The following is a 23,062-nucleotide window of genomic DNA, read 5'->3' as shown; positions in this document are numbered from 1 at the left end:
GTTTCTATGTCATTTATCAGTAATTTTTTAAGGGTGCACTGCAGCGCCTGAATGAACGCTATTTTTATTTTCACTTTTATCTTGCCATTTTCCAGCCTGTGATACTGGAAGTACTTTGACCCAAACTGGAAAAGCTCTTGAGCACAGAATTTTGTTCCTTCCGTTGCCTGTGGAGGGAGGTGGTGACTGCGCAGGTGGTCTGACGGGAGGTGGCTTGTCACCTCCGTGGGCTTATTGCTTTGCTCTGGACAATTCTGCAGCAAAGTCCACCTTTGCACATGTGCTGTAGCCATCGTGGCCGTGCAAACAGATGCCCCCAAAAGTGCCTGTCTGCAGTTAGTGCCACTTTTTGCTAACTAAGCTAAAACTATATGAATATCCAGAATGTTTAAATCATTCCACCCCAAAAGGTAGACTATATTTAAATGATTATAAATAAATGATTGTAAGTCAGTCATCTAAATTATTTGATGATAAACTTTAATATTCAGGGCTTGATTGTCTTATTATTTACCTCACTTTTAAACATTGATGCTGATAGTTTCAATAGAAATGCTCCTTATTTGCAATGATCTGAGAAGACGGCAGGGCCCGCAAGTACTTGACATGCTTTGAGAATATTAAAAGATCTTTAGAGATGTGTATTTTAAAAATACAGCTTTGGTGTGTGGCAAAGACTTTTTTTCTCTATGGCGAGATTAGCCCTTGCCCTTTGTCCAAATACATTGTTGCAATAACATCTGTTCAGATTCCCACAGTAACAATCCTGTTGGGGAATAACGGAACCTAAGGCGAGGAATAAAAGGGCACCTTGTAGTACGTTATAGTCACCTGCTTCCCGAAGCACCCTGGGACAGGTTCTCTCCTGGTGTAAAATAGACCAGCTCCTGAGCATGTGGCCCAGTATCTCTGCGGAGCAGGTAGTTGCTATTGGAGAGGTCAGTACATGCATCACACAGATCAGGTATAGATCAGCTATGTATCTTGGCGCTGCAGGCTCTCACTAGATGTTCCCAGTTAACTTTGAAAGCAGCTGCTCCTCAGGACAATGTGGTGTTATATTTAGAAGTGCAGACTGGTCACCTGATGGTGTCCTGATTTAAGAACGACTGGGTCTACACTCACCATTCATCTCTTCAAAATGAAAAGGGGAATAGCTGAAGAGTTGGCTCGGCTCCGGCACCACTAAGGAAATTCTTGTTTTGGTATAAAACACTCTTAATGAGATTGCATTTTTCCTCACCATGTCTAACTTCAGTCTGAGAAGGAAGCTAACACAAGGAATGAAATAATCGCGTGCGCGCTGCAGTCACGACTGATTTAGCAGCTTACACGCGTTTTTTTTCCCTTTCTCTTCTTGCATGTGTGTTGATAAAATTGGAGAGCCGGTGGCTGGTACTGATTTAGATTTCCAGCCTGGATTTTGCTCTTGTTTTTCTCCTTACTCCAGTTCTCCTTGTGCAGTGCTGCGTGGCGCTGGCAGCCTGAGAGAGAGGGAGCTCCAGTCACACACATACACTCCGACCACGGAGAGGAGATTAACATCAAGGAGCCCACATTTGCAATAGCGGGTGGTGCTGGGGCGGGGGGGAGGCGAGGGGAAAATAAAATAAAAGCAACAATCGGGTAAATGCTCGCCTCTTCTCGCCAACAGCACCTTGCACAGGTCTGAAATCGCTTGTTTTGCTTTGCTGTATTGCGCTTGCCTGGGATGTGGAGAGGGGAGGGGGAGGGGAGGAAGGGGGAGGTTTAACTTTTACTTGACATTACCGGGTTATTGTCAGTTCCCCCGTGTTAAACCCCGGTGGTTTCCCCTCGCCCCCACCCCCTCCCCGGGCTCGGCTCCCTCCAGTTAACTTTGTTCAAAGGGCTGCAGCCAGAAGGGCTTGTCCGGGCCTGGGACACAGATAGCGTAAAGTAAATAACCACCACAATTAGACTGGGGCCGGGAGTTGATCTTCGTGGCGAGAGATCTGCTTAGTTAGCGTTTGCTGTTTCGGGGCGATTGAAGGCCATCGTACCAAGGACACGCGCGCGCACGCACACACACACACACTCACTCACTCTTACACACACACACACACGCTGGATACAAAAGTCTGGAGGATCTAGGGGAGAATTGCAGCCGCCGGATCGGTGCAGCAGCGGCGGCCAGAGCCATGCGTGTCACGGCCTCCTGAGGGGGGAAAAAGGAAGGAAGGAAGGAAGAAAGGAAGGGGAAAAAAGGAAAGAAAGAAGGAAAAAAAAGAAAAGAGAGAGAAGGGAAAGCACAAGAGAGACGCGGGGTGGTGGAAAGTGTTTGCCTGCTTTTGTCTCGCAATACAGTGAACTGGAAGATGGAGATGGATGTTAAGGGAGTTTCTCCGTGCCCGGAGCCCATCCCCCCGGCGGCGGGGTCTGGCGGCTGCCCGCACCAGCGCCCGCACCACCGCGATGGGCAGCCCGCGGAGCCGGCCCCCGCCGCCGACAGCGGCCACCCGGAGCGGAGGCACGGCAGCGAGAAAGAGGACAAAAAGGTAGGTCCGCTCCGCCGCCGGCCGGCCGGCGCCGCGCCCGCCGGAGGGGCCGGCTGCCCGGGGCCGCGCTCGGCGGGGCGGGCGGGGGCGACGGGCCCGCTCCCGCCCGGCCGCGGCCGCGCCGCCGCGGGCAGCCCCGCGCCGCCCTTTGTCAGCGCGGCGGCGGGAGGCGGGGGGCCGGCGGCGGAGGTTGTCTGAGGACACGGGGGCGGCGGGGCGGGGAGGCGCGGGGCCGCCGCCGCCGCCGCGGGGCCCGGGGCGCCGGGCATTGTTCCGCCCGCCCTGCGGGAGCGGCGCCGCGGGCGGCGGCCCAGGTGCCGCCGCGAAAGTTTACCTCACTTCGAGGGGCCAGTGCCGGCAGGGCCGCCGCTCCCCTCCCCTCGGCTCGGTTTTCACCCGGCGGCGAGGGGCGAGTCACCTGGGGGAAAGAGCCCGGGCGCCGTGTCCCTCCAGCCCTGCTGTGTCATTGTGGACCGGGGGACGGCTGCTCGCTGCCGAGTGAAAACCTGTGGGTGACGGAGTTCAGCGAGAAATGGGTCAGATCGCATCCTTTAGCGCGGATATGTCTGCTGCTGAAAGAATCGGAAAGTAGGGAGGATGGGATGGAAAAACGTTGCCATTAAGATAATGTCAGCGGAGTGCATTGATCAGTGCTTTTGTCTGTGGGCACTGTCTTCATTTCCATTCATTTTTCTCGGCATGGGTTTACCAAACTGAAGCCCGTGAATTCTGCCGTGTCCGTAGGTCTGTAATAGGCAGAGACTGACAAATGTGTAAGTTTCATCGTAATACTGTGATTGTTGCAAGGAGTGATCCGTCTGTGCTAGACCGTAAAACACAGCTGTTTATATTTTATTGAAATGCGAATAATTCTCGGAATAGACAGATACCCCCAGATTATAATCCTAGCGTAAATAAAAAAAAAAAAAAAGAAATGTTGCCGTGTACTGGATTTGAGCTGTGTTTCTTCAACTAGTTTTACTATAGTTTGGTTTTGTCAGAAATGTGTAAGAGAACAGTAACACAATGAAGGAATGTAAACCAGCAATGCAATAAATTAATGCAACAACTATGTCACATCATGTATTTGCATGACTAGAGTTGCAATTATCATGAGAAATACAACATATTTTGGAAAAAATGGTATCCTTAACTGCAGACCCCGAGTCTGTAGTATTTACCTCCTATACTTTTACGTTTGATACTGTTGGGTAAAATCCGTCCTATTGTTTTAATTAAAAGAAAGTATTGATGACTGATCATTTGAACAGGGCCTGTACGGCTTAATAAGGTCGATACAGGGGCTTTATTTTTAAAATGATAACTGGTGGTTTACATATTGTGATAGAGGAACACGGAATTTAATCTCCCTTGAGTTTATGAATATTTCATTCTGTCGTGACTGCATGTTACTGTACATAGCTAAATGATTTGGGCGTGTGTGATTGTTTCTAGGATCCCTTTCCTTGCATTGTGCTGCTTACCGGAACTTAAAATGCTTTTATTTCAAAATTAAAATGTAGAGCCAAGGCTGCCATTTACACACGAGTTGGTTGTACCGGTGCCTTGAGCATTAAAAAAACCCTGCCATCAGCAGAAATCCATGCTCAATAGATACTTTCTGATGTGCCACACTGTCTAATGTTTTACCAATCGTGGATGTGAGGAAGGCAAGCAAGGTATGACTGAAGGTGAATGAATACTAGAGAAGGCCTGATTATCTATGGTGTGGCTAATTAATGTGTTTTGATAACGCAGTATTGCACTGTTTTATTCTATATTTGGCAGCATTTTCTGGACATAAAACCAAAAGTACTACTTTCTTTTGTCCTAATTGTAGCCATGCTAAAGTATGGTGATATAGTCTTTTTTTTTTTTTTTTTAAATCCACTATCAGCTTTTCCAGGCTCACCATTGCCAAGGTGGTTGCAATGACTAGCTTGTATTTTTGGGAAGTGCTGTGATATTTCAAACCTCCCTAAATATATGTATCTTTTCTGGATGCTGTCCCAGGACAACCAGTACTTATTAGTGCAGAAGTATTTCAGATATCTGGTAAAATAGTGGCATCAGAAATGTGATGAGAAGGGGAAAACCCATTAAAGCGATAGTAAAATCCAACACTATTGTGAAAAAAACATTCTAACCACAAAACAAAACCCAAGTATTGCTGGAAACACCATCTAAGAACTTTCTAAATGGATTGAAATAACAGTACCATTGTTTATTTGACCCTTAAACAAATGTCAGAGGCACACTGATACATCCTAGAAGTGTAAGCACTTTACATGGAAATTGTAAAGGACATTAGAAGCTGATTTCCTGACACATGTGTACTTATGAATAACTAAATATTAAGATGTGACAACATTTCATGATTTCACTGTCAGGATTTGCTTTTTGTGATCATGCTTCAGTTATAAGAAGTCTTATATTTTATCATTGAACTCCCTTTCCACTGGAGGTGAAAAGAGTTTTGCTTCCATCTAAGTGGAGCTGGGTGAAATTTACACTTTAATAAAGCACTTTTTTTTTTTTTTGTCACTGCCTCTAAAAGGAACATTGCTGAATTAACCAAAGAAAATATTGTCCTAATTCTATGGAATGTCAGTAGACGTTACTACCATAGCACCAATTATATGGATATTGGATTTTTTTTTCTGCTGTATATTCATTTTTTTATTTGTCTTTGAACTTCAATAAAATTGTAAAGCCTGTGCATAACTTGAAATATATCCCACTGTCTTCAGCTGGAATGCTGACATGCTGAAGTATATGCTTAAGTGCTTTCTTGGAGGAAGACCTAGGTTACCTGCCATATATCTTTCTGTGTTAAGATCGTCTTTGACCAATGTATGAGAAGAGAAATTATGAAAATTGAGTTTATAATTTATTAAGTATACAGTACTTGGTGGTTTAAAGTATAGTTGCCATTTAGGTGGGAGAAAATTAAGCAAAAAAAGTAGAATGTAAGATTTAGAAGACGGTTGACTTTGTAAGGATACTATTTTTTCTGTTAAAGCAAAACACATCAGAAAATATTTTTCAACACTCCTACAATGTTTCCTCTTATTTTAGTTAAAAGCATGTAGGTCTAACCCTATATACAGCAGCATGTTGGCATTCTCCAGTATGGCACAGTGGGTGACTGGGGGAGAGAACAACATGCAATCCTGGCTGTTTACTCCGGGCTGGAGGTGCAGCTGAAGCCTGCGACAGGTTGTGTGGGTGGGCCGTGGCACCGCCTTGCCACTCCGTGACTTGGTGCAAAGGGACACGGGCCCGTACATTTTACCAAGGATTCTTTCCAGCTTCTAGTGCTAGCATCTTTGCAAGCATCAGTGTTGGGAGCACTGTGAGAGTTGAAGGCAGCTCAGCAATTCCTTTGCAGACTGGTGAGTATGGGTGACATTTGTCACAGCTGACTTTGTGACCAGAATTTTCCCAGGGGTGGGATCCGGAGTCAGGACTTTCAGGCCCTCAGCTACAGCCAGTGTGTTACAGTGGTTCCATTTTCTGAAATACTGTGTAGCCCCCAAGTCCTCCAAAAGTTGGTCCTGGGTATGGATTTGGTGATGTAGTGTTGCGTACCCAAATAAGAGCATTTTATTTTGTTTTCCACTGAGGAGAACCTCTGTATGGCTGAGGTTTGCATAAATCATTTTGCACAAATGATTTACAAGCACACCCAGAGCTTTCACTTTGTGCCTACATTCAAAACCCCCTGTGAAATAGGTCCAAGGTGAAGAACTTTCTGTGTATTTACATGGAAATGATCACACCAAGGTTACAGCAAAAGCAAGCCTGTCTGGGCTGGGTACATTGTATTCTGGTTCAAAAACAATTTGCCAGTGTTTGATATAAGAGTTCTGAAGTGTTTTGTGGGCTTGTTTGTATGTTACTTCCCAGAATGCTTGCCTGTGACATTGCTGTGTGAGAGTGGTACCCAGGTGTGAGCTTCTAGAGGGGAAAAGCTGAGTGCTTTGGGGAAAGGCACTTGGTATTAACTTGGGAATTCTGTTCTGCTGTACATGTGATCTGATCTAATCATCGGTCTCTGAAAGCCTTCCGCTAGCGTATTTACAGAATTACTGCTACCAACAGTACGGTGGTTGCTTGCTCATCCACCACAAGTGGTAGGTCAGGAAGAGTGGAAGACTCTTCAGGGGCAATTATTTTTTAATAATTTCTCTTATGTATTTAGTTTTGTTTGGTTTGAAAAGCCAGATGTTACTATGTGTTTACATTTAGAGAAGAGAAGGCCTAAGAAATGCAGTTTATGCTTGAAGCAGATGGTGGGAAGTTTCTTCCTGGGGATAGATCACTCCTGTCTCAGGTCAGATGTGCTTCTCTTACATTAGGCAGTTCCATTGTGCACAGGAGAGTAGCTGTCAACCACTGTCTTTTTTCCTGGTGGTTTAGGTGTTTTTTCAGATAACCTGGACCCAGCCTATTGAGCATCTTGGAAGTTAAGAACCAAAAGCTGAAACTGAAATCAGTAATGGATATGAGGTACTAGTCTGGGATGTGTGGGACAAAATAAGCAGAGATAGACAACACTACCAGTTGCTGATGGTAGCAGCTTCTCCTGATAATCGTATAAAATGCAACACTTTGTACTAGCTGGGGTTTCCAAGTACTGAAGGCTTTGGGCCAGGTGTATCATGGGCTGTGGCCCTGCCAACATGTAATGCAGGCATGAATAGTCAAGGTCAGGCCATTGTCTGCCTGGATGGACAAATTCTTAGCCACTCAGAGATGGCAGAAAATTTTCCTTGCGGCTGTTGTTATTCTGAAAGTTTGATGTCAGACCGAAATTCCGGTGTATCTTTAAAGTTTGGACAGAGCTGGAGAGTAACGGGTCTTTCTCTAACTCATTGCTAAGAATGTTTCAGAATTGTTCCTCAGCCCAGTGACATTGACTCTGTCTTTTTCAGGTCCATTTTTAAGCACCTATTCTTCATTCTTAAGCTGCTCCTTACCATGCTGTGGGCCATCATGATATTGGTAATGATCTGCATAATTCACTGTCTTCCTGATGAAATGGACTGAAAAAAACCTTATTCTGCGCTAGCACTGTGTTCTTCCAGAGTTCCCAGAGCCTGGTGGTTGTCTGGGTGGGTGAGTCTGTCCCAAAGCCACAGACCCAGGATGTGCTGAGTCTCTCGTATTCGAGTGTTTGTTCTGCAGTCTCCCAGGTCACAGCTCCAGGGCAGGCTCTAATACATGGCAGCGTGGGGGGCGTCCCAGCTGCATCTACCTGGAACAGCTGCCCAGAGCCACAGTGTCTGGCAGGTGCCTCTGGAAGGGAGATTTCGGTCCTTGCTATTGCTGCTGTGTGCAGCAAAGCTATTAACCATTAACCTGTTTTGGTGAGCAAGGCTCAGGGGCCATCTGCTTTGAGGAGAATTAAAAAAAACCTCAGATTAAAAAAAAAAAAAGAGGAAATTCACTGTGAACTGAAAGCCTTACTTTGCAGGCAGGTCTACTTCTACATTTCCATGCATTTTGATGTACTCTGCCTCTCACACTTGTCTTCCCTTCTAGTGAGAGAATCCTTAGATGAACCTAGGATTGTGCCTTTGTTACAGAAATAAGCACATGAGAAGAATAGAGTGAAAGACAGAAACTGTTAGTACCTCAACTGAAGACAAGACTAATAAACTCATTTTATTAGACATCAGAGAATCCATAAGGAGAAGAGATATTGGGAATCAGACCTCATAATTTTCATGGCTCCAAAATTACTTTTTATCTCATATTCTGAGAATTCCTTTTACTGATATGGGAAAGAATCTTGCCTTAAGTAGAGTAAATACACAGTTAAAATGTATTTATTTTCAGGTGGCATATTGAGAATCTGGAATGTGGAGAATGAGGTCTAGCACTGGTTTTATATTAGAGTTAAAGCTTAAAGTTGGAGAGGGAGGATCTGACTTCTGCCCTTTGCCTGTGTCTGTACTAAACCAACATACATGACAGTACATATGAATGATTCTTTAAAATCTTATACAATACTGAGACTTCTGAAAGAAGAATACGCTATTTAAAATAGTTTTCCTCTTAAATAAATTGCATGAGAAATGTTTTGGCAAAGAGCAAACAGCTGTTTAAGTTTTTAAACCAACTGATCAATAAGTGGATGAAGCTTGAAAAGCTGATCACATTCTGAGTGGTTCCTGGGGTAAATATAGAAATATTCATTGTAGTGCAGAGATTTCATGAAAAGTAAGTACTACGTAGAGTTATTACAAAGTGAAATTAAGTGCATATGTAGTTGATTAGGTAACAAATCCAGGAGTGTAAATAATGAACATCATGGGTGGGAGCTAAACAACACTCTTGAGTCATTGGAAACACGACCACAAATTTTGTAGGCAGAAGACACAGACCTGGCTCTCTGGCTAAACGCAAATTAGTCTTGGCTGCAGAAGCGTTGCGAGGATTCCTACTTGGAGGAAGATGCAGCACTGAAAAGGGCATTGTCATCTCCTCTTGAGCAGTTGGGACATTGCCTTGATTCAGATGTAGTGGTATGCCGTCATGCTTATGTGCTGAGACTGGAAAGCAGTCCTATTCAGGACTGCACATGACAGCCCAGAGCTTGGCCAGTGCATGGTATATCCTTCTCACTTCTGTAGAGCTTGTTCTCAAAAGCCCAGTATTCACAGGAATTCCTGTCCAGGGGTTGAGTGCCAGCTTGTAATGAATCTGAGGCTTCAAACAATGGATAATCAATGAAGCTGGAAAAGAACAATACCTATGTTGTTGCATGCTATTCCCAGTGTTTTGCTAGATGCTCACAGTGTTTTTAGGCCATCTTTATCTGTGGTAAAAGCTTACTGTGTCATACTGCACCCATACGGCACAGTAATTCTTACTATACTGAGGTTAAAGTTTACTTAATTGCTTGGAGCTAAGAGGGAAGTATAGTTACTGATGTGTGAAGTGGTTTGGCTTTTGTTTGGTTCCATATTTGGTTGTTCTCTGCCTGGCTGTAGCCATGCCGCTCGCATAGTGACTGGGATTATTTCCCAGCAGCTTGTGCTAGGTGGATTTCTGTACTGACTAGCTGCCAGTAGCAATTATCCAGTAAGGGTATAAAAAGTTGCACAGTCTCAGTAGAGTTATTAGTTTCTAACAACCTGTTTCAGAATATACCCAAATAGTAAAGAAAACAGGACTGGAGCTGTAAATTGGAAAAGTGACAACAGGAGCACTGATGATAATTTCTGTGAAAGTAGTGCTCAGGTTGGGTTCTAATGTGATATTTAAACATGTAGAAGAAAAAAGGACAGATCTGAAAGATATTACAGATATTAAGTATTCTACAGTACTTTCCTTCCTCCTCATCCTTTCTCTATGCCTCTTGAATTTTCCTCTGTCTGTAACAAAAACTTCAGTTTTGTTTCATTTCCCCACATTGCATTCTGAGCTATAAGGGGAATATGAATTGTTCCAGCAACTAGAGTTCCAGTGCATCTTAACTGGGATAAAACAAGACACAATTTGGCTCATAGTATGGACAAGGACAGTCATGTATAAAATTTGTTAGACAGCCATGATTTACTAGAAAAAGAGTAATTCTTCCATGCCTAATGGCTTCTGCCATGTGTTTAAATACAGCTGTTATTTTCATTATGCATTCTATTAAGTGAAGACCAATCTTATTATAGAAGCAGAATAGAAATAGTTTCCTTGACTGAAAAACAAGTGTTGGATGAATAAAAATTACAGACTCAAGCCCCAAAGCTTGGTTAATGTACTTACTGTTCCTGGGCTTCTGAGTTCATTCCATTGAACACCTTGGTTTATACTTTCAGAGTTTATTCTTTCCGAAAAGATATTCTACACAAGGTGTTCAAAGTGATAATGCGATCAGCAACTGAAAATACTGCAGGCAGATAAAATGATTATTTCCCCATTTAGTTCTAGACCATCTGCAAAGGATTGTTATCATTGACTGGAGAATGAAAATAAAATGGTGTGGAACCTATGCCTGTTCTGTTAGCACTGGGTCCGTGTTAATTGATTTCAGTAAGTGCCTCAAGCACCACTGACACCTCTTCCTTGCTATTAACTAATGATGGTTGTCTCACCGAGGTTATTACTGAGTCTACACTCATTTCCAGGAGCCCATAGCAGAAAATCTCTTTTTGGATCCAAACTAACATGCCTAAGAAAAGTCTTTGTGGAAAGGAAGTTAAAGGGCTAGTATCTACCAAAGATAATTGTTGTAGCTGTTACATCTAGTTGTAATTTGATATTAGCTATAGTATAATAAATATGCATTGTGCTTTGCTGAGAATTCAAAAAGAGTACGCTATTGCCTTGAGGCAGTTACCATGTGAATCAGCCATAACGCAGGAAGGATTAACTATAGGTCCTCAAAGAGGGGCAGGTGAGTGAGCATGTTATGTGAGGGTAGGACGTAAATAACTCCTATGCTTAAGGTGAATTAAGAGCGAAAGGGAATGGCACAGAGGGCAGAGAGGGAGTCCTTGCTGGAAAGCTAATTGAAAACAGCAACTTTTGAGTAGGACTGGAAGGAAGGAGTTTGTAAGGTTAGTATTTTGAGACGAAAGAACTTTATGAAGTGTGTATTGGGTCCATGTGGGGTTAAAGAAGCACACAACAGAATCTCGCAGAGTTCTCAAAACGCCTATCTAGGTTTCGCAGACATTATACAGTGCCCTGGTTAGCCTTGTTAACTTTATTGAGTGTGCTTCGAGGACATGCAGACTTTCAAAGTATGTGAAAGCCACTTTTAATAATTAACTGGCTCTCTCTCTCCCACCTATTGCTTCATATCTAATAAAAGGCAACAGCAAGTCCTTGCCAAAGCCAACAGATACAATAATATTTAGGTTAGTTGGGTTTGAGATATGACAGGCTAGCAAGGATATCCCCAAAGGCCTTAGAAGTGAAAGAATCCCCATTTTTTGTCCGGTCTTATTTCTCCCATGACTCCCATATGATGTGCTCTTAGACTAAATTTTCCCTGATCCAAGAACTGATCTCGGGAAGATCAGTCCAGTTTTAGAGAATGAGAAGTGTGTGTGCGCGCGTCTGTTTGGATTGATTTATAACTGGAAGCATGTTTCAACTTTCCTGTGTCAGGCGGACATGCTGAAGTTTCCAAGTGATAAACTGATTTCTGCCTTCAAGGGAGCAGCCACCATCCACACTATCATCTACATCCATGCACTCGCAGTGTGACACAGGAAATGACACACCATTATCAGATTGCTGTTAAGATGGATGCAGGGAAATGGTGAGCTTGCTGGCATGACCTCAAAGACAGACATCCACAGATGTTCTGTAGTCACTTAAGTGTGTGCAGTTGAAGTGTGCCTGTTGTGCATTTGGGAAACTTTTTGTTTAAACAGAGAACACTTAAGTTTGGAGGAGGCCAGAGGGAGAAGGGAGGAAACCAGCAAGCTTAGTGGGAAGGAAAGCCATAGATTTTCAAGAGACCAAGAGGAGCAAGACAGTAACAAAGGGTCGGACATTCATCCTGAACCTGATTTTATCTGGCTCCCACAGTAGGGAGGTGGCTAATGTGGTGGAAGTTTACTGTCACCTGCTATTGTGGTCTTATGCAAAGCATAGCCTTGTTAGACCTTAAAATGGGGACTGAATTGCTGCTTCTTGAACTTGTCGAGAGGACACGCCCTGTGCAGAAGATAAATAAATGATGAATCGATTCTAAGAGAAGCCATGTGGAGGCTATAGAGTCAGAGGCGATCAAGGAAATGTGGCTCAGGGAATCTTTACAAGAAGGGCCATACCACAGAACTGTCATGAGATGATCAGCCAGACCTACATCAGAACTGCAATTACCCAGTGCTGGGAAGTGTTGCTCAGGGCAGGAACAAGGCTCTGGCTTCTCTCTCTGGTCTGTTCTCTGCTGTGCATGTTCTGCCTGTTGGTAAGACTCACCAACTTTCTCTCTTTAGGCAATGTTTCATAGTTGTATCCTTTTGCATGCTGTTGCAGGCAGAGCAGTTAATAAGATCTTTCTTACTAACTGGTCAAGTAATGCACTCACAATTATACCTGACTGCTGTTGTTTTAGAGTTAGACTTATATCATCACAACAGGTTATCTGTTAGATCACACTATCCCATGGACTGTGGCTTTATTCCACATAGCTCAGAACTATCTATAGCACCCGTGTTGTCTGCAGGTACAAGCAAAGCCCGTGAAAAGATGTCATTTTGCAATGCCAGTCTTCATTTCACAAGTGTCTGTGCATGTTACCTATGATTATATCATGACACCTCCTAGTCATACATCCACATCTTAGGGTAATAACTGGAAGAGACCAGAGCCATTAAAATTAGATAACCATAGGTAACAGGTGCTTATGTATTATGTACTGTATGTTATTACGAACTAGGAGCAGGAAAACACAGTGATACATTTAGCAGGTGCCTGTTTTGCTGATGCCGGTGACTTGTTTCTCACCTACGCAAAGAAAAATTACAGATGAATCTGTCATAGGTAGAACCTTTGCCATTTTTAAGATGCAGGTCAGAGCAGTTGCACCTGTTGACACACAGTTTTGTGGTATCAATAGTCTCAGCATCCAGTGTGGTCCTTGCTTTGTCGTACATCATGGGTTCCCTTCTAATGCTGCGGTAGAGACTGTCGGAGCTACCCAGAAGACTGTGAGGAAGAGTACAGGACTTCAGCAGTCGGGGTCAGGACCCCTGAAGGGTGGTGTGGAGATCACTGCAGAGAATTTAAAAGGTGAGCTACCAAATGATAAGTACAGAAATGCACTGTGCACCAAGCTACTCTGTGTACAAACAGAAGTATATGTATTGTGCAGAGTAAAGGCAGAAAATACTAAGTTCTGCTTCCAACCAAGAGTTGTTTTATTATAATGGTAAGTGGGTAAAAGTATTGGAGAAAAAGCATGTGTGCAACAGTCAGGCAAGAATAATAAACCTCATTGTCGTGGTTTAACCCCAGCTGGTAAGTAAGCACCACACAGCCACTCACTCACCCCTCTCGCCCCCAAGGGGATGGAGAAGAGAATGGGAAAAAAACCTCGTGGGTTGAGATAAAGACAGTTTAATACGATAATGAAGGAAGAGAGTAATAGTAATAGCAATAGTAATAGTAATAGCAATAGCAATAGTAATAGTATATAAACCAAGTGATGCACAAACGCAGTTCCTCCCCACCTCTGATGCCCAATCTGTTTCTGAGCACCAATCCTGCCTCCTGGCTAGCTTCCCCAGTTCCATACAGAGCATGATGTTACATGGTATGGAATATCCCTTTGGCCAGTCTGGGTCAGCTGTCTTGGCTGTGCTCTCCCAGCTTCTTGTGCACCTGGCAGGGCATGAGAAGCTGAGAATTCCTTGACTTAGTGTAGACACTACAACTGCCTAGCAACAACTAAAAACATCAGTGTGTTATCAACATTATTCTCATCCTAAATCCAAAACACAGCACTATGCCAGCTACTAGAAAACAAAATTAACTTTGTCCCAGTCAAAACCAGGACACTCGCATTTAAAAGCCAAACCAGTAGAAAATGCATAAATGCAGGAATGGGATCTAGTGATAAATTGTAAGTGCAAAGTTAAGGGAAAGAGGAACAAGGTAGTTTATCCATCTTCCTCTGTTGTTAGCAAGTGTGAACGAATGGGACCTGCTTGTACAGCAGGCCACTGCGTGCTCTGAAGCATCTGGGGGCACATTCACCATAAGTAAAATACTCTTTGGGTACTCTGTCTGTCCAGGTGGTACTGGATGCCAATGCAGTACTGGCCATAGTGGGCGACAAAGTGTCACCTCTGATCTGTAGTGTGTTACTGTCCCCTTTCCTGATCTCCTTCCAAACCTGTGCCAGCATGTGCTGGCAATGCTCCTGTGGACTCGGGAACAGAAGGCAGAGACCGCACCCTTGATACGAGTGTTAGCATATCTCTGACACCAGCTTTAGCACCTTAGCATTAGCCCAGATGTGCAAGGGTCAAAAGGACTGATGAGTTAATAAACCTAAAACACACGGAGTTTGGAAAAGTACTTCTAAAATGCTATTAGCATTTTTATGCTAACATTTTTAAAGCTAAGATCTGATTTTTTACTTCATAGTAGGCTATGGACAAATTTTTTATCCTCCTGGCAAAGGAAGTTCACCACTTTTTCACAGGTGAGAGATCATGTTATATTTTACCTTCTGGAAATGATTGATGACCCAGTAAAACTTGTTATGAGTAAAAACTATACAGAAGGAGGTGTCGAGGTACAGCTTCTTAAAAATAATCCAGAAGAAGGTGGATTAGTAGGCTCAGATGAGGTAGTCTGATGTGTGTTGTCAATGCTCTAGCAGTTTAAAGGATTCCTATATTTACACACCTAGCAGAAGGACATGCTATAGCATGGACGGGAAATTGAAACTCCCTTCTGTGCATTAAGCTCTTCAAGGTTGTAAGAGAACTATTTTGCCCAGTATAATTTTGGGAATAATTTTCACATTTGGAGAAAAAGGAGAGGACATGGATAGGTCGTAGTTTGAAATAAATCTGGGCTTTAGAGTTTGTTAAAATAACAATTTTGCTGAATGTGCATAGTCCAAATCTTACTCTGTTCCACACAAAAGACAGAAACACCCTTGATGAGATTTTGTTTGGGATTAGGAATTATCCTACCTTGGAGCAGGAGAGTGCTGTAGATATTCCACTTCGTTCTTCTATGATTCTGTGCTGGAAAATGCTTTGATGCTGTTTAAAATGAAACTGCATCTACACAGAGCTTTCAGATGCACTCAAACTCCAAAATTTGTTATGAATTACCTGACAACTGTATAAAATGAATGCAGCTGTAAATAAAATTACTGACTACAGTCTCACAGTCAGGTGTGCAGACTTGCAGGATCAGATCTTGCAATTTCAAGTTTTTGAGGAGGAAGTACCATCTCTCTCCATGTATTTAAACATTCTGCTACAATGAAACTGATATATGCTCAGGTAGCACTAAGTATAATATTTCAATAGTGTAAAATTGTATTTCCTACTGTATCAAAAACAGTCTTAGAGCTCAGTAAAACAAGTGTGCTGTGGAAGTGATATCCTAAAATACTGTATCTAACTGAATCTATTTTTGGTAGTAGATAGTTCATCTGAAGTGCTAGTGTAATAACTGAACAATGGTTTGAAGCACCTTAAAAAGAAAATATATTTTAAATTTGAAACCATCAGCAAGCTTGCATTTTCCTAGGGTGACACGTTTAAAGAGGTATTTCATTATAATGCGATATTTCACATTCCAAGTAGTCTCTTTTTTCCCATGAAGAAGGGATGCATAACAATGTCAAATGTCGCTATTGATACTAGAGCCTTAGCCTGCACAACAGATTTATAAAAGCAGAATGCTTTGTCCTCTCGCTCTTGCAGGAGCATCAGTTTGAAGAGTAACACATCCGTAATAGATTCAGGTTGCTTTTTTATCAGCAGCCAATGGTGACACTCTTAAGAAAGGGCCGAATTCTCATACCTACAAATACATTTGTCAACAAAATATGAGCACGCCAGGCAACAGTTCAGTCACATTTCGCTTTCATTTTTCCTCTTTTGTGCTAGGGCATAACTTCCAACTGTCAGCTCTTTCAGCTGAGTGTCAGCCTTTTTATAATTGCTGCAGCATGTCAACCCCTTTAAAATTACCGTATGTCAGCTGTTTACCATATCGACTGAAAGCACGCGTTTTGGGTTGTTCCCCTTTGCCCTACCTGTGTTGCTCTTGGTGACAGCCAGGTGATTATTTTAGCTGACGATTCAGCCACCGGCAGGAATGCCCCAGATGTATTAGACGTGGCTGTGCTGAGGCCGAGAAAGTCAGTCGGTCGCAGAAGCAGACAGCGGGAAGAATGGGGCTGGATGGCGGATGTGCTTGGCAGGCTGGCTACTGAGCAGGCAGACTTACGGACCTAATCCCTTCCTTCCTTGCCTGAATATTTAAACAACCAGGAGACAATTACACTGTAGGTTGTGTGATCTCCGTGGGAATTTGCTCTTGAGATCTCGCTACAGAAGCAGGAGAATCTGTTTGTCCTGGTGCCTGCCTGAGTTTTTGACTAATGCCCTCATTATAGGATGTTAGCACCTTGCAAATATTTAAAAATATTGCAATAACCCAATTTTCCCGCATCCTCACTGACAAAAACATGAATGGCAAAGGGCTTATTCATGGCAAACCTCGTGTTAATGGTAATGTGCCAGCGGGTGTCTGGTTTTGGACTGTGTCCGGTGACTGGTTCCTGACTGTGAACCGGAGCTTTTGCTGGCATTTTTCTGTGTCTGACATCCAATTTGGACCTGTACTGCAGAGGAAAACAGTAGTAAGCTAGTAACAGAGTGCCAGATAGTAAGAGGATGACAAGTCTTTTCCAGTCTTGCGAGAATGTTATTGAATGAGCAGTCAGTGTGCTAGGGGCCAGTAAGCCAACAAATATGTTCAGCGTTCCCACAAAATAGTCTTCAGAATAGTAGGAGGTGTGATTACGAAGGGGAGGCATTTGAAAGCTATAGATAGTGGAGTTAGGCTGGGAAAGCGAGCTGGCAGGAAGGCGCTTTGAAGCTAAATGGGGCGCTGTGTAAGCCTTTCCCACAGCAGCTCTGCCCATCCAGCTAGCACGTCCTGCTGGTGCAGAGCAGCCGAGGGCAGGAGGCCGGTGTGTTTCCCCGTGGGAAAAGAGGAATGAAGGTTATAGGGAAGTGTCAAGGGGATACACACACGGGGTGGACACAAAGAAGTCTGAACAAGGGGCATCTCAGCCAGGACCGCAGCTGTAGCAGTGACCTGTGTGTATTTCAGCTGCTTTCACCAAGTCTCTGCGTACGGTGAAAGTGAGGCTTCTGAGGCTGAATTGTCTGACATTCTCTCCTTTTGTATTAAGCGTATTATTTACCAATTTCGAAAATGATTCAGTAGGGGATAACTAGTGTTCTGAGATCATGATGGGTCTAGTCAGCTTTCCAGAGAGTACAGCAATTACCGTGTGAATGGAGGTGAATGTGACGGACAGGCCGGGTGGCTGCTCTCTCTAACCTAAGTATCAGTCTTCTTGTGTTTATGTGCACACCTCTTCTCTGTGATTAGCCTCAATGGAAACACTGTCGTGAGGGTCCTGTTGGCAGAAACAACTTAATAGGCAAAATGGAGAGGGTAAGGTGTTCTGTCTTTTTCATTTTTAATCAAATAAGGCAAAATACACAATAAGTGAAGTCTGATTTGCATGAAAATTTGTATGCATGTAAAATAGATCTTAATGTTACTGTGGGAAATTACTTTCTTTCAACTCAGTGGCCTGTATATTTGATTTTTAGAATTATTCGCTTCTTTGTAACTTCCAGTAAGTTTCTATTGCAAAATAGTGCCTCTCTAATTCCTTGTGAAATACTCAAGCACTTTGTAGTCTAGTAGATAAGGATGTTGCCTTCTCTTGGAAAGTATTTTTTATTAAAGTCCATTGGCAGCTTTTCGATAAATTCTTTTTTTTTTTCCTCTGTCAAATGTATTATTATGAGTATAACAATGAATGCTATCATTAAGAAATACCATGCATTTAATAGCCATCATTTAAAACTTTTATTCCATGAGCAAGTGTGTGTGTGTCTGTGTGCATAAAAGCCAGTTTTCATTGGATTTTTGAATGCAGCTAAGTCTGGGAATGAACTAGCAAATGTCCTTTGTTTAAACTTAACAATGCTTGTATTTGAAATTTTCAGAATTAATTTTTATAGCAGATTTCATTATATCTCTGTTGTGTTCTGGGTACAATAGGGCAGCTCACTTGCAGCTGAATTAAAATCTGTGGTTTAATAGCAGTTTGACTTGCCTAGGCAATAAACTATCTCCTGTAAATGGAGGTGCTATCAAGATAAAACACGTCAAGTTAATTCTATAACAAATCCTTGCGTTGCTGATGGAAAATATTCCAGAAGAATTACTCCCTGCTATGCATGGGGGCTTCATGAATTTCAGGATAATGGAGATTACTATCTTTGAGGGGTCTGCTGAAATATACCCCTTCCCAAAGCACTGTCGGAATTCTTCTTGGAAGTCCTTGTGGATCAGAAACTGGCTATGGCCTAACTATTCTTTCATTTGCTCTCCTTTAACAAAAGGTATGATTTTAAACTGACTTTAGGAATTTGGTGAAAAGTCCTGTGTAGATAACACTTAATTCAGTTAAACCTAGCTAATACAAATTTAATATGCATGGGTAATTTATAGGTATAAGCTAAGCTAACAGAGTAAGTTTTTAACTGTTTACCTAAATTAGTTTTTAAACAGACAAGGAAAAACTTTCATATAGTGCAAGATTGAGAAGATTGGGACTGTTTACCTTAGCGAGGAAATGAATCAGATGAATCAGAAGTGAGATGATAAAAGGTTACAGACAATGAGGGCGTGGGCTCTACAGAGCGAGAAATGCTATTCTACCATCAGGGAAGAACAAGGAGCATTCAGTGAAGCTTGAAAGTGGCAAAGTCACAAGTAAGTAAAAAGAAATGCTCTGCCATGCAGTGAACTAGTTGCTGACGGAACTCATCATCGTTCGATATCCCTGAGGGCAAGACTTTAACAGGACTCCAGAGGAACGGGGAGTTACATGCAGGGTAGGCCTAGTCTTGACTTAACTGAAGGGGGAAGTTTGAGTGAAGGAGATGGAAGGAGCTCTGCAGCTTGATGGTGCAAGAGCATGCTGATGCTTAGAAAGCTCAGCACTAATGTATACACTCACCTCTTTAGGTAGATGACAAGGGTATCCAATTGCAATGGTAGGGATTAAAAAAAAAAGAATGGTGGAAAAGGTAAATGCCTGTTTGGTTCAAGGTGGTCGGCTATTAATGAGGTCAAACAGACTTTTTTTCCTATGTCTTTCCTGTACGCAGCTGCTTGTGCAATCTTTTGGTTGCAGGATTCTGGCTGGGTGGATCTCCAGTAGCAATTTCTTGTTCCTGTACAGATCACCATAGCTGTACCCATTTCCTTACAAAAGCTCATGATGTCTGGTTATGCCTGAAAAGCTACAGCAAACTCTTGCAGTCTCATTAGGAGTTTGAATCACTGCATTTCAGTGTTTCTAAGGAGCAAATGCCACAAATTTGTTTGTGGAGGTGACTGTCTCTCCCCCACACTTGGATAATAGAAAGTACCTTTGTCTGGTTACCAGAGTATGAAATAGGACAGGCCTGGAAAACTTCAAGTGTTGCTTAATGCTTGGTCCTTGGAAAAGGAAGTGCGTCATAGGACATGGTGGTTTGTTCATGGTTGTAGCTGCTAATCAAATGAACTGAGGTCACTTTGTAAATAGCCATAGAGAAGCAATGCAAACAGAGCAGGAAACCGAAGATGACCTGTTCTCATCCTGCTGCCTTGCCTTGGTGACTCTAATCTCTTAGATGTACAAAGGCACCTCTTGGACACAGTTTCTAGAGCTCAAAGGGGACTATATTTTGCTGATCAAAGCAGGACAACCTAGAGTCAGGCTCCTGAACTGGATTTGTGGAGGCAACGGGGAAGACTGAAGTGCAGAGTTAACCAGCACTTTTGGGTTGGTCTCAGTTCAGCCTGGAGAGGTGTGTCCTACGGGGAAGAGAGGTCTGGAGAGTGACTTCTTTTTCATGTGGGTTCTTGCCTTTTTATTGCGTACTGCTCTGCAGCAGACACTGAGGGTGTCTGTGCTGCCTCTTGGCTCTCCTTAGTCAGCAGCTGCTACTTTGTTATCTGTGGAAGAAGCCTAATCATCTCCCCAGGTAGGCAGCTAGGTTGTTCTGGGACCCAGCTGCTACCTGAGTCCTTTATGTTGCTGCTGCAGACTGCACATTGTGGCAGCCCAAGAATGTGTGCAGTATGCTGTTTCTTTTGTCTCACGTGCACAGCTAACCCTGCCAAGTTGTTTGATCCACACACAAGTTCTCTCACTGTTTGCTGTTTCTGATGGAATGAGGTCACAAGTTAAGTCTAAGGCCATTTAATCATTCACTTTGTGCCTATCATCTACCCTCACATCCCACCATCCTTAGTCATGCCTACAGTATCAATAGACTACTTGCGCTATGGTGGAAAGACCTGACATGCAAATCTGCCATTGCTCATTATTGTGGCCTGGTTTGCATGCCAAGTCTTCTGACTGTCTCACATTAAATTTTGTTATTATTATATTGTTATTCATTAATGTGAGAGTCAGGCATTGGACAAGAGAGAGGCAAGATTATTTTTTTTCCTACTACTTTCTTCTCCTCCCCTCTATTTCTTCTAGTCCTTCTTTGTGGATCTCTGAGGACAGAGCTTCCATAGACCTGGTGAAGTGGAGGTAGGGTTGTTGGGTCAATGGGAGAGGAGAGCTAGTCAAAAGATTTTTCCAAAATACTTAATTGGAAACACTTCAGATTTGATCTGATTTCAGTAAATCAAAGACAGGTTCTCACAGTTGCATCCGGACTCATGACAGGCTGAAGGGGAACCTGTTACTTGAAGATATTCCTTGCAGAAAAGCCTGATACCTTTGCACTTCCGTGCTTGGTGGTGCAGAGCCAAGACTTTGAAAAGTCCCAGCAGTAAATGGTGCTTACCTCTTAGGTCCCCAGCAAAAAGCCTAGATATTTCTAAAGGTCAGCTAGCTCTGGAGAGGCAGGTGGGCCAAATGTCTGGAAGCTCTGGTTTCCCAGTCCATGACAGCGTGGCTGCCAGGAGGGCGCTCGGCCCTCCTGGTGCCCTGGCCCCAGGAAGCCTGGCAACTGCTCGGAGAAAATGACATGTTCCTCAGGATTATGGCTACTGCTAGCACAAATACTAGTTTCCCTCAGCCCCAGAGAACTGGTGGGGAACCACCTCCCTCGCAAAGCAGCAGCCTGCAGGCTGTCCCAGCTATATGGCAGTGGCAGCTTTTAAAATTTTATTCTGTTTGTTAAAATACTGCTTCAATCTAAAGGAAAATGAAAGCAAACAGAAAGTAATTCCTGGTGAACATGAACTGCTGTCTTCTGGCTGGCTCCAAAGGGGAACCTGAGAGCAGCTTGCCAGCTGCACTGGGGAGCAACTTCTTCTGTTAAAGAGATACGGCAATGCATTTCTCTTCCCAGCTGGCATTCACTGCAGCACATGTTTATGGCTCTTCCCGGTGGAAGCAAAGCTCTCCAGAGGACTCCTGGCTAATAGCACAGTCTAATGGAAGGGCCCCTGTGCTGGGTGATGCTGAGGATGGAAGCAGGAGCCTTACAGCTTCCATTAAAAAGTCAGGGCCTGTAACCGAAAGCTGTAATGATTCATTTCCTTCATAGACGGACTGTAGAGAGTCATGCGTAACAAACAGTGGTGAGTGCTAGGACGCTAGTAAAACCAATATAAAACAAAACCATGCCAGTAAAAGGAACACTAAAGAAATGTCAGCGAAGAAATAAAACAAAGGTGATACATGGCGCATTCCACAGCCAGGAGGTTTTTGTCACTCTTTCTTATGGGTATATCAATTGTAATTCTGAGTTAAGTAACATTAATACTGAAATGAGACTTTTCTGTGTATATTCAAATACAGTTTTTAGAGAAGGTGATAGTTTTAGAAAAGCCCTTTTCTGATGCTTGCCCATTGGACTTTTTTGAAATACTGTTTGCACGCTAAATTATACTGCAAGTATGAGTGTATGTCTTGTATTTAGATCTAATGTTATGATGGCTATAAAATAACCCATTTAGAATAATATGCAATTGGACTCCATTAATTTTGTGTGTTAGCCTAAAATTTCTGCTGTAGCAAGGTTATTTTTATGTAAATAGAGAAGTTTGGATTGTAAAGTAAAAAATTTCCATTCCGTATTCAGTGACTGAACTATATTTCTTTTTGACACTTTTGCAAAATGTGTTACACAGGATTAGTAAAAAAATCACTCACTAGAGCTTTTACATTTAATTTCACACGGCTGTGCTAACTGAAAGAGGCAGTACTATGTTAGAAATACAGTATTTTCTTTGTTTGGAGAGGAGGATGTTACCTATGATTTGCTTACTTGTGGTTATTGGTTGTTATTGGGAACGCTAACATTTTGGAGCTGAAATTAATAAAGTTGAGATCCATTAAGCAGAAAAAAAGTATAAAAGAGAAAAATGTGTGTTCCTGTGAAAAATCCCTTTGTAGGTAATAGTATAGCGATGTGTCATTTTTTAGCTACTGAAATGTAAAGTAGGTAATTGGAAAATGCCTACGTTTTCCAACTCCCTAGGATACTAATAAGCGTACTTCTGATACAAACACTGTATGTAATGGTTTTACCAAATCAGCCTGCTGCTGATGTGATACTGGTACGATCAAATCACAGGCCATACCAAATGTGGTTACGTGCTGTCACAGTAAATTTAACCCTCATCTGTTAGGGACAGCATCCAGGTGAAAGGTCCCTTCCAACATCAAAGTGGCCATTTAATGCTTTTATTTCCTCTAATTGGTAATGATAATCAATGAGAATAATTTATAAAACTTGTCCAGGGTAGTAATTCTCTACTTAAAATGACATTTTCTGCCT

General features: G+C 42.8%; 1 protein-coding gene across 2 annotated transcripts in view; it reads left to right on the top strand.

The window, feature by feature from the left end:
- The first annotated feature begins 1,545 nt into the window (after positions 1 to 1,545).
- RBMS3 (RNA binding motif single stranded interacting protein 3) overlaps positions 1,546 to 23,062 on the top strand; it is a 715,580-nt gene continuing 694,063 nt past the window's right edge. The window contains exons 1-2 of one of the 2 annotated variants that reach the window (XM_075745772.1): positions 1,546 to 1,666; positions 2,326 to 2,516. In XM_075745772.1, the coding sequence (XP_075601887.1) occupies positions 2,337 to 2,516 (180 nt within the window). In that variant the 5' untranslated portion in view covers positions 1,546 to 1,666; positions 2,326 to 2,336. Of the gene's footprint in view, positions 1,667 to 1,818; positions 2,517 to 23,062 lie in introns of those variants that run through there. The other variant, XM_075745773.1, reaches the window with a different exon arrangement.

The sequence above is a fragment of the Balearica regulorum genome, chromosome 2 (genome assembly GCF_011004875.1).
Source record: "Balearica regulorum gibbericeps isolate bBalReg1 chromosome 2, bBalReg1.pri, whole genome shotgun sequence".
Lineage (NCBI taxonomy): Eukaryota > Metazoa > Chordata > Aves > Gruiformes > Gruidae > Balearica > Balearica regulorum.
The sequence above is the reverse complement of the archived record's forward strand: the minus strand, read 5'-3'. Positions and strand labels throughout refer to the sequence as shown.